At 45.8% G+C, this 13,001-nt stretch overlaps 1 protein-coding gene across 12 annotated transcripts in view; it reads left to right on the top strand.

Annotated features, from left to right (window-relative positions):
* TIAM1 (TIAM Rac1 associated GEF 1) overlaps positions 1-13,001 on the top strand; it is a 176,015-nt gene that overhangs the window by 48,178 nt on the left and 114,836 nt on the right. The window contains exon 1 of one of the 12 annotated variants that reach the window (XR_016459046.1): positions 11,564-11,722. The exons of 7 other annotated variants lie outside the window; for them this stretch is intronic. Coding sequence is in view for 2 of the 5 variants with exons in the window: in XM_090121777.1 (XP_089977903.1) it covers positions 11,698-11,722 (25 nt within the window). In the remaining 3 variants the exon portion in view is untranslated. Of the gene's footprint in view, positions 1-11,563; positions 11,723-13,001 lie in introns of those variants that run through there. 4 more of the 12 variants (XM_090121777.1, XM_031612583.2, XM_090121771.1 and 1 more) reach the window with 4 other exon arrangements.

Here is a 13,001-nt window from a genome sequence, read left to right as displayed (position 1 = left end):
AGGGGCCATCAACGAGGACTTTGCCTCTGGCTGGTGAGGAAGGTCTCCCTCCTCTGCAGCCCGCTGGCAAAGTTAAAACAGAATGATGTGCATGTCTTGCCACGTTCTTACATTGTGAGAGGCTTGGAGTAGTCCTGGAGCTGGCTCCAGTGTTGGTGGGGGAGGGTGTTGCAGGGCTGACATGGGGTATATAGGAAGGGAGGAGTAGGAAGGGCATGCACATCCTTTCCCTTTTTGTGAGGAAGGGTTGGTTCAAATAACATGAGGTTACAACCTCAGTCATATTAGCACCTGAATATGCTGATTTTGACTCAAAGCCCAGCCTGGAGATACTGCATTTAATGAAGGTGCAATGAAGATCTTGCTGGCCTTCATTTCCTGAGGTGGCTCTGGGTCACTCATGCTGTAGGATCACGTAATGGGAAGGTTGCAGGAGATGTTTGGCCTTCCGTGGTTTTTATTCTGTTTTTGCAGGGCTTTCTCCAGGGTGTTCCTCCATGGCTGATGCAGGAGGCTCCCCTTTCATGCAGCTGATGGGTATGCTGGGAGGCCCATTCTGTGTCCCTAACGTGGGTGAGGAGATGGATGATCACACCCTCTGTGCTGGCCTGACCTCGTCTGGCCTGCCTCCAGATAGCTCAGCTAGTTTTTGCTGAGCTCCAAAATGTGGAACGTGATCATTTAAGTCTGAAGAATTCCCTTATCTGCTAATTGTAGCTACAGTGGGGGAAACTGGCCCAAGTTATAGAAGTGATTCCTTCAAGTACAGCATTCTTGGCATGCATAAGCTTGTGGTATCTGATTACTGTTTTTCAGCAAGTAACGCGACTGATTAAATCAAGCTATTGTAGTGCTCTGCAACCTATTTCTGTGTTCTTCCTGCCACTACCCCATTTATTGCCAGTTTAATGCATACTCACTACTGTTTATACCATCCTGCTGTATGTTAATCACATATTTATGGGAGGGGAAATAGGAATAGATTTGGGAGGAGAAATAATTTGGGTTGCACAGGCTTTTGCAGAGAAGCATCTGTCCTAAAACACTGACATCTCTCAGAGCTTCTTAGAGTTGATACATGGAGGGTTTTTGAGACAGAAGACCCTTGTCAGGCAGCTGAAGTCCTGCTTGTGGTTAGCCATGGCAGCCCAGGATGTGGAGGATTGTATATGATGAATGTATGGCAGGGTTATAAACTCCTCTAACCATTCATTTTAAAATATCATTTAATCTCTCTTTCTCGTTTTGTTTTTTTTTAAATTGAACTGGGTTTTTAAAAGACATTTAGAAATACAAGGATAAAGATAAATGCCAAGGAGAAATAATCAAAATAATCCAGAAGCCAAACTCCTGTTGGAAATGGTAGATAACCAGTTAGCAGTGGATAGAAAATGACTAGGAATAAATGGTAGTGTAGCTTATCGTGCAATTCCTATGTTTTTAAATGATTTTTATAAAATGAGGAGGTCCTTTTTGGAGCCAGAATTTGGACTCAGTGACCCTTATGAGTCCCTTCCAATTTGGAATATTGTATGATTCTGTGACTTAGGGCAGACAGTACTGCAGTCAGGCTTCCAATGTTGTATTTAATCACAATCCAGTCTCTAATATTCAAGAAAGAAGCAAATACTGAAAAGCCTCAAATAAAAGGAACAGACAGGACTTTAAAAGGAAAAAAAGAAGTTCAGATAAGGAAAATTAATCAGCAGTTCTGAAATGATTATGATTGTCAGAGAACAAGGTTTTTGCCAGTGTAAGAGAGCTGGTCTCTGCCCTGAGCTTGCTTAAGCAGTTAATCTGTGTATGAACTCTTAGTCTTAGAGATCACTCAAAGGATATTCATCATCCCTGAGCGTTTAAAAACATACATTTGTGCAAGTAAAAAAAATAGAGGTCGAGTGGCAGCAGGGTAGCTGCAGGCTCAGGTCGGCTCTTAACTGCAGGTCTTCCAAAGGTGAATGTGTAACATCATGTGTGTGTACCTATGTATGCATTGCCAGTGAGTATTGGCAATGGTCTGTGATTACTTGGTAGCTGGCTTGCACGAGCAGAGCCTGTGTTTGAATATTGCAGACCATGTACTTCGCCTTCTTTGTAACAAGCTGTGACCTTCTTCCATCTAGGAACCTTATTTGGAGAGACTTTATTTTCTTTTAGGTTTACTGGTATCAAGGAAAAGTCAAAGACTTCAGACTGCAGTTCAGAGAAAACATTTCATGCTTTTCTCCTGCTCTTTTTCTTCACCTTCCCTTGCCTGCTAACCATGAGAAAGAGCCAACATTTAAACAGTGTTTCCTGGTCATGCTTCTCAATTTCTTGTTTTCTTATCAGGGGGAGTCCAAACAATTTCCTGTAATTTTGAAGCTTTTCAAAGTAAAATTTGCCAGTGGCATTTTTAAATACTGTCCTATCTTAGCATGTCTCTGACATGCTTTGCTCTTGGCTTCCATGCTGTGTATGGAAGCCCTCCAAATTTGTTCTGCTATGGGTTGAGAGTGTAGATAAGGGTGTACCTGGCAGACAGTTGTGCTCATCCCACTGCCACTGTGTAATGCTACAACCTGTGTTGGAAGTCAGTGTCTCTCTGGTGAAATGGCTCTCATAGGTAAGTCCAAGCAGAGACTTGTGTGCCCTTATCTCAGCTGGACTGAAGCAGCTTGGGGTGCTGTGGCTGACCCTCGAGCTAGGTTGGAAGGCAAGACTGGCAGCTGATCTGGAAGGAGGCAGGATCCATCCGTCGCTGTCATTGGCATGGTTTGACTGGATCAAACCCTTCCACAAGCTGTGAGTAAGTTACAAGGCAGTGTGGCTGGGTGGACCAGCACTTAGGAAGGCTGATCTCTTCATGTGGAGTTTTTACCCTTCTGCCAGACTCATTCCTGAGCAGTTGGTTCATAATTGTTTGAGAGTGTGCCCCTGAGCTTGGGATTCATGAGTCACAAAAGTCATTCAGGTGGGAAGGGATGTGTGGGGATATCTAGTCTACCCCTCTGCCCAAAGCAGGGTCAGTTCTGAGATCTTTCTCCAGGTAGATCTCGAGCTTCTGAGGATGGAGCCTGCACAACCTCTCTGGCATCATAGTCTGGCTTCATTTCTCACTTCAGGCATCTTCATGGTGAAGATCTGCATATATTCAAACAAAACTACTAGTGATTCAATTGGTGACCACTGTAGCACTGTACATGACCATAGCATGGGCACCATCAGAATGAGTACAGCAACTGTAGACAGTGACAAGCTATGCCTCAAAGCTGTTGGTTTGCTCATTTTGAGGAGCACAGGGCAGGCAAACAAGTACACAGTAACACTGTCTACTGATACTGTGTCGTTGCAGTGAACAAGGTGAGTATAAAAAGGAAAAATATAAAAATAGCACATACTGCCTGATAAAATTGCCTTTCAATTAAATGACTTGATAGGAGGTTTTATAAGGGGGAAGAAGACCTCTAAAATAGCTCGAACAAGTTAACAGGAAAGGTAGAAAAAGGGAAGGCACTGAGACATAAAACTGGCAGATCTTAAATCTTAGAGATGTTTGGGGGATGGCAAGTCCAGCTGTGATATTTATAATTCTGAGTTGCCGTGTGGAAGTCATTGGTGCTTATCCTCTAAGCACAGTGTGTAGATAAGGCCTCTGCTCACATTGGAGAGCTTTGGACAGGCTATACGTAAAGACTGTCTGGACTGGGCTCTGATTCCTGTGTAGAGCTCGGATATGGTAAAATTCACACCAGATTGGGGTTTCTTTTCTTTGCAGTGACATTGAGGGGAGTTTGTTTACCATCTGGCTGTTAAGATAGGAAAAAAAAAAAAAAAAAAAAAAGAAATAGAGCTTGTTTTCTAAAAATGAGAACACATACAGTCAACTTGCATCTTTTATTTTTATGCATTGTGTCTAAAATAGATGCAGGTCTGCCTACTTTCTTAACATGCATCTGACAGAAAGTAATAGCACCCATTTACATTTCTGTACCGTTTCTTTCTGTGAGGGTCTTGGAGTACTTCATGGGGGGGACCAGACGATGAGAAACAAAGCCTTCAGCCTGCATCTACCTTATCATCTGGTCTGCAACAACTGGCAAAGCTGGGACCATGGGGCAGCGGTGGGAGCTTTCTGAGCTGGCCTTGTTGCCTGCTTTGGGTTGTGTGGGCAGCTGTGGAAGAGCATCCTTAATTTTAGAGTACTGTTGTGGAGAGCTCAGAGAAGCCTCTGGGCACCTATGGGACTGTTCTACCATCCATCCTGTATGCCAGGTGCTTCCCTTCCATGGTTTTCCAATTCCTACTGCTTGACAGTAAGTGGTTGTTGAGAAGCTGGCTTGGCTTTGGATGTGCCCATCACCCCTATGCAGTGAGGGCTGGAGGTAGGGGTGACAAAAAGGAGAGTGCAAATGGCATCACTTTTGTAGCCTCCTTGAAGTATTTAGAATCACCAAAGGTGATGATTTTATTCAATAAATAGGCATTTAAAAAAAGGTTATGTTGGGAGGGTAGTTCCTGTCATGCCAGTTATGTTTGTGGAAGTTTACAGTCACTGTTTTTAGTTTCATACCCAGTTTGCCTCCTGGTTACGCCTGGAAAGGGGATCTAGAAAAGGGGAAGCTGCTCAGAGCTGTTTACTTTGGATCTATTGCGGGTGGTATGGTTCCCTCCCCTCCCAGTTCCTGCCCCCCTTCTCCCAACTCATGACAGGGCCTTTTGTGCACGGTGAGCCATTGCTGGAGGTGGGGCAGAGACTGCCATTAGGCAACATCATGGATTTTGGTAGGTCTAAGCCAGATGTGACATTTTAATTAATTAAATTATTTTGGTATTGTTGAGCTTTATACTGGGCTGGTGTTAATGACAGTACCAGGGCATCAGCTGTAACTCTGCCTCTGCTCAAGGTCTGTGGTCATGAGCAAACTACTTGCTCTCTGCTTGGTTGTGTAGAGAATAGGGATAATACTTGCCTCACAGGGGTATTATGAAAGTTAATTTGCTAATTATTTATAAAGCACAGTGGGATGCTACTTCAGTTCTACACAGTGTTATGTTAACATCTAATTAGTTATTCCTTATGATGCTTCATTTTCTTTCTGCTATAAATATTGGCCTAATACAGGGCCAATGACGACTCTGCCTGTCATCTTGGTGACTCAGATGGAACAAGCAAGCTGGAATGAATAAACAGGATTTGGTTTGTAAATGATCTCTGTTTCTTTTTCCCCTTTTATGCCATCTTATCCATAAAACTGACATTGTTGGGATTAGGGCTTTTCAGCAGTCACATTCAGTGCAGAAGTTGTGTTGCATGCAGAGCAGGTGGAGCCCCACTCCTTCCATCTTACCAGGGCATGGAGATGCGCAGCCAGTGATGCCTTGTGACACTGGGTTTTCTTTCTGTGCAGTTGAAACACGGGCATATGGCATGTGCTGTATAGCAAAGCTAGTGCACTGAAGCAGAGTCGCTTGGGAATTTACACCAGGCAAAATAAGATGGACGTCTGCCTGAATGACCACGAACCTTCCTGTTGGACAGCTTGCTGCAATGCCTATTTCCATCAGCAGGTCCCTTTTTTGGGGGGAGAAGTCATCACTTGTATAGAAATGTCAGCCATCAGCAACCTTCTTGCTTCTCTTGGGCCTTCCCATCCCTTCCACCTTGCTATGTTCACCTCCTCGGAGCTTAGGTGGAAACTGATTAAGTGTTTTGGGATGGAGAGAGCTGTATAGACTGGGAGTGCTGAGCCATTCCTCTGTGGGCCCCAGGAGGGTGTCCAGAGACCTTGGGCTTAAATTTGCTGCACTGGGAAGATCTCTGCCATTGCTTTCAGTGGAGTCTGGACCACGATCTGGGATTCCAAGATACGTTTGTTTTTTTTTTTCACTCTTCTCTAAGTTTGTCTTTCTGTCTTCCCTTGTTTGTGTTTGCATCCCATATTGTGTTGCTTTATTTCACATTGTGTATAACACGAGTAACATCTTTACTTTGGCCAGGGCTGTAATGAAATTTCATATGACAGTGTGGTGATTTTTTTCTTCTGAAAATAAATAAAGCTCAGAGACCTTTGCTGTATGTCACAGGCTTTACCTGGCTTTGGGCAGCTTAGGACCCCTTTGAAGACATGAATGTCCTGGATGCTTAATACTTCAGTGTGGTGAATCAAAAAGCTTGTGAGTCCTATTTTTAGTGTTGAATAATGTTGACAACTAATGTAAACCTATGATATCCATCACCTGGCAGCATCATCACCAGTGTACAGCTGGTCACTCATTTTGAACTGATTTTTTCCAATAAAAGTGAAACCATTGGCAGTGTTCAGGTGGAAGCATGTCAGAATGTACCAAGAAGATGACAGCAGCTAGCTACTGTGTAGTTTCTTTCAAAGGAATTCAAAGAAATGAGAGGAGGTGTTAGGATTATACTTCTTGAATAAAATGTGCCTCTGTGATCCTAGTCATTGAAAAAAGAAGCGATCCCATTGCATTAAGCTTTTGCAATATTGTTGATCCACAATGACAGCTGTGGACCGAGCAGGCTGCAGCCAGCCCTGAGCGAGCCCTGCTGCGTCCCCAGGGGGTCTCATGCACTCTGTGAGCCCTCCCTGGGCTGGGGGGCTGCAGAAGCTTGCAGCAGCCTTGGGTACATGTGTGCATGTGCTTCTCTGTGAATCCAGGGTAGCCTCACAACTTCGGTTTTCTTGAGGTGAGATGACTAGAAGCAGGCCTCTTTGATACATAGGAATCCTGTATGCTTGAAGGGAACTTATAAACAGGAGGGGGAACGACTTTTTACAGTCTGAGACTGATACGACAAGGGGGTATGGCTTTAAACTACAGGAGGGGAGATTTAGGTTAGATGTTAGGAGAAAATTCTTTCCTCACAGGGCGGTGAGGCGCTGGCACAGCTGCCCAGAGAAGCTGTGGTGCCCCATCCCTGGAGGTGCTCAAGGCCAGGTTGGATGGGGCCCTGGGCAGCCTGAGCTGGTGGGGGGCAGCCCTGCCCACGGCAGTGGGTTGGAAATCAGTGTTCTTTAAGGTCCCTTCCAACCCAAACTACTCTGTGATACGATTCTATACATGGGGGTATGTGCTTTACTTGTATGAATCTGGATGACTCTGGTAAAGACTGCTCCTACCTCTGCCTGAGGGGTGACTTGTGCTGAGTGTTGGTGAGTGATTTCCCCGAGTCAGTGTGAGAACTGTAAGCAGCAAGTGGCAGAAAGAAATACAAATCTTCAGTACTAACTTTTTGTTGTTCCAGAGGTAGCAGTGCATGCCTGTTGATGATGGTTTCACAGGCAAGTGTGCTGGCTGATTGCCACCGTCCCCTCCCTGTAGCTCATTAGAAACCTTTCAGCTACCCTTGCTGTGTAACAACTGGGATCAATTTTCCCATGAGTTGATATATATGCTGACCTCTCCAAAGGAAAAAAAAAACCTGTAGTTCATTAGCTTACTTTTGTAGAGGCTGAAGGGAACTATTTGTGGCTGAACAATACTTGTCTTTCACTATTCTGTTCCTAATCCCAAATAGAAACATGAGGCTGCGAAACTCTTTCTGATAAAGGGGAGTATGGATGCATTCAATCTAGTATAAATCTTCATGGTGTTAAAATTCTTTAATCGGCAAGGGTTGGTTTGCAGGTTTTTTGGATTAAGTAAAGACAGGCAGCGTTAAGTATCAGTTTGAGGAGGTAAAAGTGATTCTGATGGTAATGCATTGTTTTCCATCAGTGCCCTCTTGTGAGATTCTGCATCACAAAGACCCAGTTCAAAAGCTGAGACTTTAAAAAACAATTAATGAAGCCTGTGTTGACTTTCTATCTCAATTTGTTGTTGGATAAAAGGTGGCTCAAACCAGACCGTGTCCTCACTTAGACAGTGACAACCTTTTGCTCTAGTAGTAGTCTTGGTCATAGCTCCTTCTCGATGTGTGAGGCTGCATGAGTACCACTTTGGGTGTTACTTTCAGGACAGGGGTGTTACCGGAGTAGAGTCCCCACTGCACGGTTTGGCCACAAGTGTCCATTATCCACAAGAATATACTTGAAACAACTTGACCTCCGAAATCCAGGCTGTGTTTATAGAGCTGTAGTTTACAGTGTTGTGTAAAAAAGGAATGTAACATCACAGCCAAGTGTGTCAGGGTGCCTCGCTTGCACCACCAGCTTGGTCTGTGGCTGTGGGATGTTTGGAGCGCTGTCAAAACTGGAGCTAGCCATCAGCATCTCAGTGTGCAGCCTGTTGTCATTCTTGGCAGATGATAATTGCCTTCTTGGCCCTGGGTTGTGTCCTGAATGTGCTTGACCAGAGGGTTGACAAAAGCAGGTATGTTTTCCTCCGTGGTTTCCCTCTTTAGAAACTCCACCATTGCCATCAAGGTCTTGAAAAAAGGTCTGCAAGGCTCCAGTTGCCTGCAGGATGGAGACAGGGCCTTTCTGTAGACAGGACGCTTCTCCAAGGCCATCTGTTTGCACCAGTGGAAAATACAGCTGATACAATCATGAATTTTTGAAGCGCCTCGGCTTTGTAAGGTAACCCATAGTTACAGAGATACGGTCTGCTTAGCGCTGATGCTCCTCATATCTTAACTTACTGCTGTGTTCTGTGAGTCACTGTACCGAAGCTACTCCCAATCATTTCTTTGCCCAAAGTGATAATCCATTGTTAAAATGATATTAACTCATGTGCTAATTAGCAGGTGTGCCCGGGTGTGAGAAGCCAAGGATGTTAATTAGGTCTGATGAAGATACCTTTACTCAGGGTTCGGACTCACATCTGCTGGAACGTGTCTCTCCTTCCACAGCTGAGGAGGTGCTGTCCTGCTGTGATGTCCCCAGCTGATGTGGGCCTTGGTACACTGGGGATATTCCTCAGCAGAAGGGGACTCAAGGAGGGCCTGGAGACTCCTTGTAGGGTTGTCGGGATTTTATTTTATATGTTGATGGAAAGAAAAGGGCTTTTTCCATCTATACTATCTTCATTTGGCTAACAAAAGGAGGAGAAGTGTAGCCATCTCTCATGCCAACTGTATGTCATCTTCTAGCCAGAGGCCTGCAGGGCTTAGCTGGTGAGCTGATGGCTGCTTCTCTCTTACTCTACTGGAGGTGATGGTCCCTCTGGCTGGCCAGCTTGGCAGCCTGTCTCTGGCCCAAAATATGTTAGTTTGCCTCCAAACAGGTTTTGGTAGGTCTTTGCTAATCGCAGGGGAGCACCACGGTTTATACAAGCTAGCATGTGCATCTGGGAGAAAGCCCACATCAAAAGGCATGTATTGAAACGGCTTAGTGGATTGACAGCATGGCTGGACCTGGAAATGCCTGTTCTCCTGGGACTGGCAGACCTGAACCAACAGGCTGAGGTGGGGTGTTGCCAGCTGGCTGCTCCCAATCCTACCTGCGCCTGTTACTTTGCTCTGGAAATCTCTGGGGCCTCTGAGGGCCACGTTCCTCAGCCTGGCTTTGGAGAAGAGTCATCCTTTTTGCACCGGGTCAAGACGGGGAGGTGAAATTACTGCTTTTGGTCCTCCTGCACCAGTTTAAAATTCATCGGTGGCCAGGCTGACTGTTGCCTTGTTTGCCTGAAGGCAGCTCCTAGGGGGAAGGCAGACACATCTAGCCAGTGTTTTGGGGGGGACGCTGGGCTGGTTGAGGACTTGCTCCAGATAATCAGGAGCTGGCAGGAGAAGGTGTCACAAAGCGCTGTAGCAAAATGCAAATCCATTTAAGGCTTGCAGCAAAAGGGTGTGCCTCTTTGGTCTTTCTAAGCTGAAAAACACTTCAGACAATCACTTTCAATCTCACATCGTAAGCATATATGCTTCTTCTTTGGGACTTGAGAGTAATTGCTTTGTATCTCAGGGAGCTTGTGTGTATGCATGCATGTGTATATGTACACACCAGTTTCCACGTAACAGAGAAACCATTTTGGTGCTGGTGACTAAGTACAGATGACATGGGAGCTCCCAACATGGTTTTGCCTTTCGGGCTGTTCAAATGCGTTGAAGACGGTGAGTGTTTGCTGTGCCCTGCTGAACCTAGAGCAGGTGGGAGCAGCTGTCATCTGAATCACTCCCAACTTGCCAAACCTGCTCGCTAGCCTGCTTGGGATTTGCTGTTGCCCTCCCTGAGCACTTCAGGAGGAGTCAGCCTGCTCCCCTGGTCTGCCTGTGGTTTCTTTCTTCTGGCTGGCCCACAGATGTTTGGCTTTACTCATTCTGTGCTCAAATTAGCTGTAAGGCTGGGGATTGGTCTTTCCATTACTTTCTTTTCCAAGCATGCGTTCAGTCCCATCCCTCCCTCAGCCCTTTCTGTTGTTGCGATGGAGAACTGCCCTGCTCTGCAGGAGTGCCTGCAGCCACAGGGGGACCCGGTGGTTTTTGAGCGTGGGCAGATACATCGGAAAGATCTGACTTAGATGTGAAGTTAAACAAAGCCTGCTGTTTGAAGTGGACTAAAACTGACTGTTCCACAAGTAAACTCAGCTTGCATGCATGCCTATTTCCGATAATGGGGTGTATAAGAATGATTGTGCAGAATCACATCACTTGTCCAGCTGCCTTGGCTTGGCTGTTCCGGGAAAGTCTCTTCTCCTCCCATCCTGTCCTCCAGCATCCATAGCACCTGAGCACATAGCTCTGTGTTTGTTGCAGTTGAACAAAACCATGCAAGAGCTGGGGTCTTTTGCCTATCTTTTGTAGATTCTTCTTTTTGTAATTATTTTGTCCTTTGCCCAGTTTGTGGTTACGTCTGGATTGCAGAGGTCAGAACTTCTAGAATACGGTTAGTGCTCTGTATTTTTGAAGCATCACACTGAGCTGTAAATTTGTTATTTAATTTGGTGATTTCTCTTTGTATAAAATACTGACTGCGTTGTCTGCTTCATTCCAAGAATAGTTTGATAACTGTTGTTCTTCTTCCTTATAATTGAGCAGAGTCAAAACTGATGGATAAACACAACTGCTTAGGATTTGTATTTATGTTTCTTTTTGGTAGCAGCCATTAGAAAATCCTGATTTGGGGGACTGTGCTGATTCAAACTGAATTTAGAAACAGCTATGAGAAAGCAGTGAACTCAGAAATACCTGATCCATGTGCAGATCTCTTCAGTTCCTTTGCACCAGTGGACAGCAAAACAAGGGACGGTTAGGCATGCATGTATTCCCAGAGGTATACCTGAGGAGAGATCTTGCAGTACATAAGACAGTTGAGGACAACAACAAGAAGTGCAGAATAGGTCAGAAGTTTTTATTTTGAGTTGTCCCCTGAAAATGCATGCAAACTCTGGGCAGGGCACAATTTAGCGAAGCGACGGAGGGGGACCACGGTGCTGTGGTCACAGGCGTGAGTTTCCACTGTCGGCGGGCTGGGTGTTGTAATTATGGGCTGCCTTTGCTCTTCGTCATGCCGGTGAGTTAAAGCCACCCTGGAGGGGAGTCCTCAGGAGCTGGGATTTCAGGAGCCAGCGGCTGAGTGGCAGCAGTTCCCACCAGCCAGCGCCTGGGGAGCGGTGTGAGGAGGATTACAGGGAGAGGGAGGGAGGGAGGGACGGATGGCGAGAACCCAAGCCTTCGAACACACCCAATGGGCCCATCTCATCTTCGCATGAAACTTCGTGAGTTACACCCACTCTGAAGCAGAAGGGGAATGAAACGCTGACGCTTCCTCCTTTCTGTTATTGGCAGCCAGCGCTTGTGAAATACGGCAAGCAAAGATGTTTGTGCTACTGATGATGAACGGTAAGCTGATTTACAGCAGCACAAACTTCTCCTGGGGGCCGGGTTGGGGACAGCAGTTAAGCTCAGGCTGTGAAATGTGTCTATGGGCTGTTGTGTTGTTGTGCTGTCTGAAATGCAGTGTGTCCGGGAACCTCTGTGAGGCTTTCCTCTCTCAGCTTGCGTCTTTTCCCAGCGTGGACAGAGGTGTTTCTTTTTCTAAGTCATGTTTAATGGGATCATCAGGCACTGTTTGCTTTTACAGGGCTTTGCTTGTCGCAGGTACGGACGCACCGCGCTTTTGTTGCAGGCAGGGAAAACTCAGAGTGATTGAAAGGGAGCCAGGTATTTAGTAGCTAAATTCCCTCAGAGAGAAAATGTAGTATCTTGTTACTTGTTCAAGATGCTTCCCTTCTCCAGCTGTCTGGCTGTATTTTTGGTAATTACAGGTTGCCATGCTCTTTAATTGTTTAAAATGAGCCCTGCAAAAGGTTTCAACTTGAACTGAGCTCTGTTAGGTGTTTCTATGAGGCACTAAAAGCTGAGACATTCTGAAGGGCGATGCTGCAGCACCCCTAAATCAGGTGAGAAAGGGGGGTCTGAAGGGTCTTGCACTTGGCCACGTCCTGACAGTGCTGCAGAAGCAGGCTGCATGAGGCTGTCCTGCATCAAGTTGCTTGCTTTTTCTGATTACTGCTCTGCTTACCAAGTTGTTCCATACACCAGTCGCTATCTTTAAATCTAAATTGCTTAATTCTTGTGTTGGTGACGGGAAGTGTGGGCACCCTGGCCATGCAGTTACAGTGACTAAGACAGCATTCAGAACTGGCCCGGCCCTGGGGCTGTCTGTGTGGCACTGCACTGCGACCCTGACCCACTGCCACTGGGATGCTGGGTGCTTCCTGATGGAAGGAGCACGGTTCAGGTCTGATTCACAGCTTATTGGCTCTAAGGAATTTTCCTGTGCGGAGGCAAAGTGTACCGTGTCTGTTTTTGGCAGAACAAAGTCACGCTGTAGCTGTTTTAAATGTTAGAGCTTTAATTGTTTCATTTAATATGCCAGAAACCCATTGTCAAGGCAGCTATTAATTCCACTGACAGTGTTTTGGTATTCCAGATGTGACTGAAGTGTTCGCTTGCTGTTGGTGTTCTGGAGTCAAAGGAGCAGGTCTGTGGGTGTCAGTGGGCTGCTTGTTTTTCCCCAATCCTTTCACAGGCAGAAGTGATCTGTGCACTAGAAGAAATGTGTGGCAAATCACTGTGTTAATCATGGCAAATGGTGCTAAGGGACCAAGAGCAGAAA

The sequence above is a fragment of the Phasianus colchicus genome, chromosome 1 (genome assembly GCF_987193195.1).
Source record: "Phasianus colchicus chromosome 1, bPhaCol1.hap1.1, whole genome shotgun sequence".
Lineage (NCBI taxonomy): Eukaryota > Metazoa > Chordata > Aves > Galliformes > Phasianidae > Phasianus > Phasianus colchicus.
Note: the sequence above shows the minus strand (reverse complement) of the source record. Positions and strands in the feature narration are given on the sequence as shown.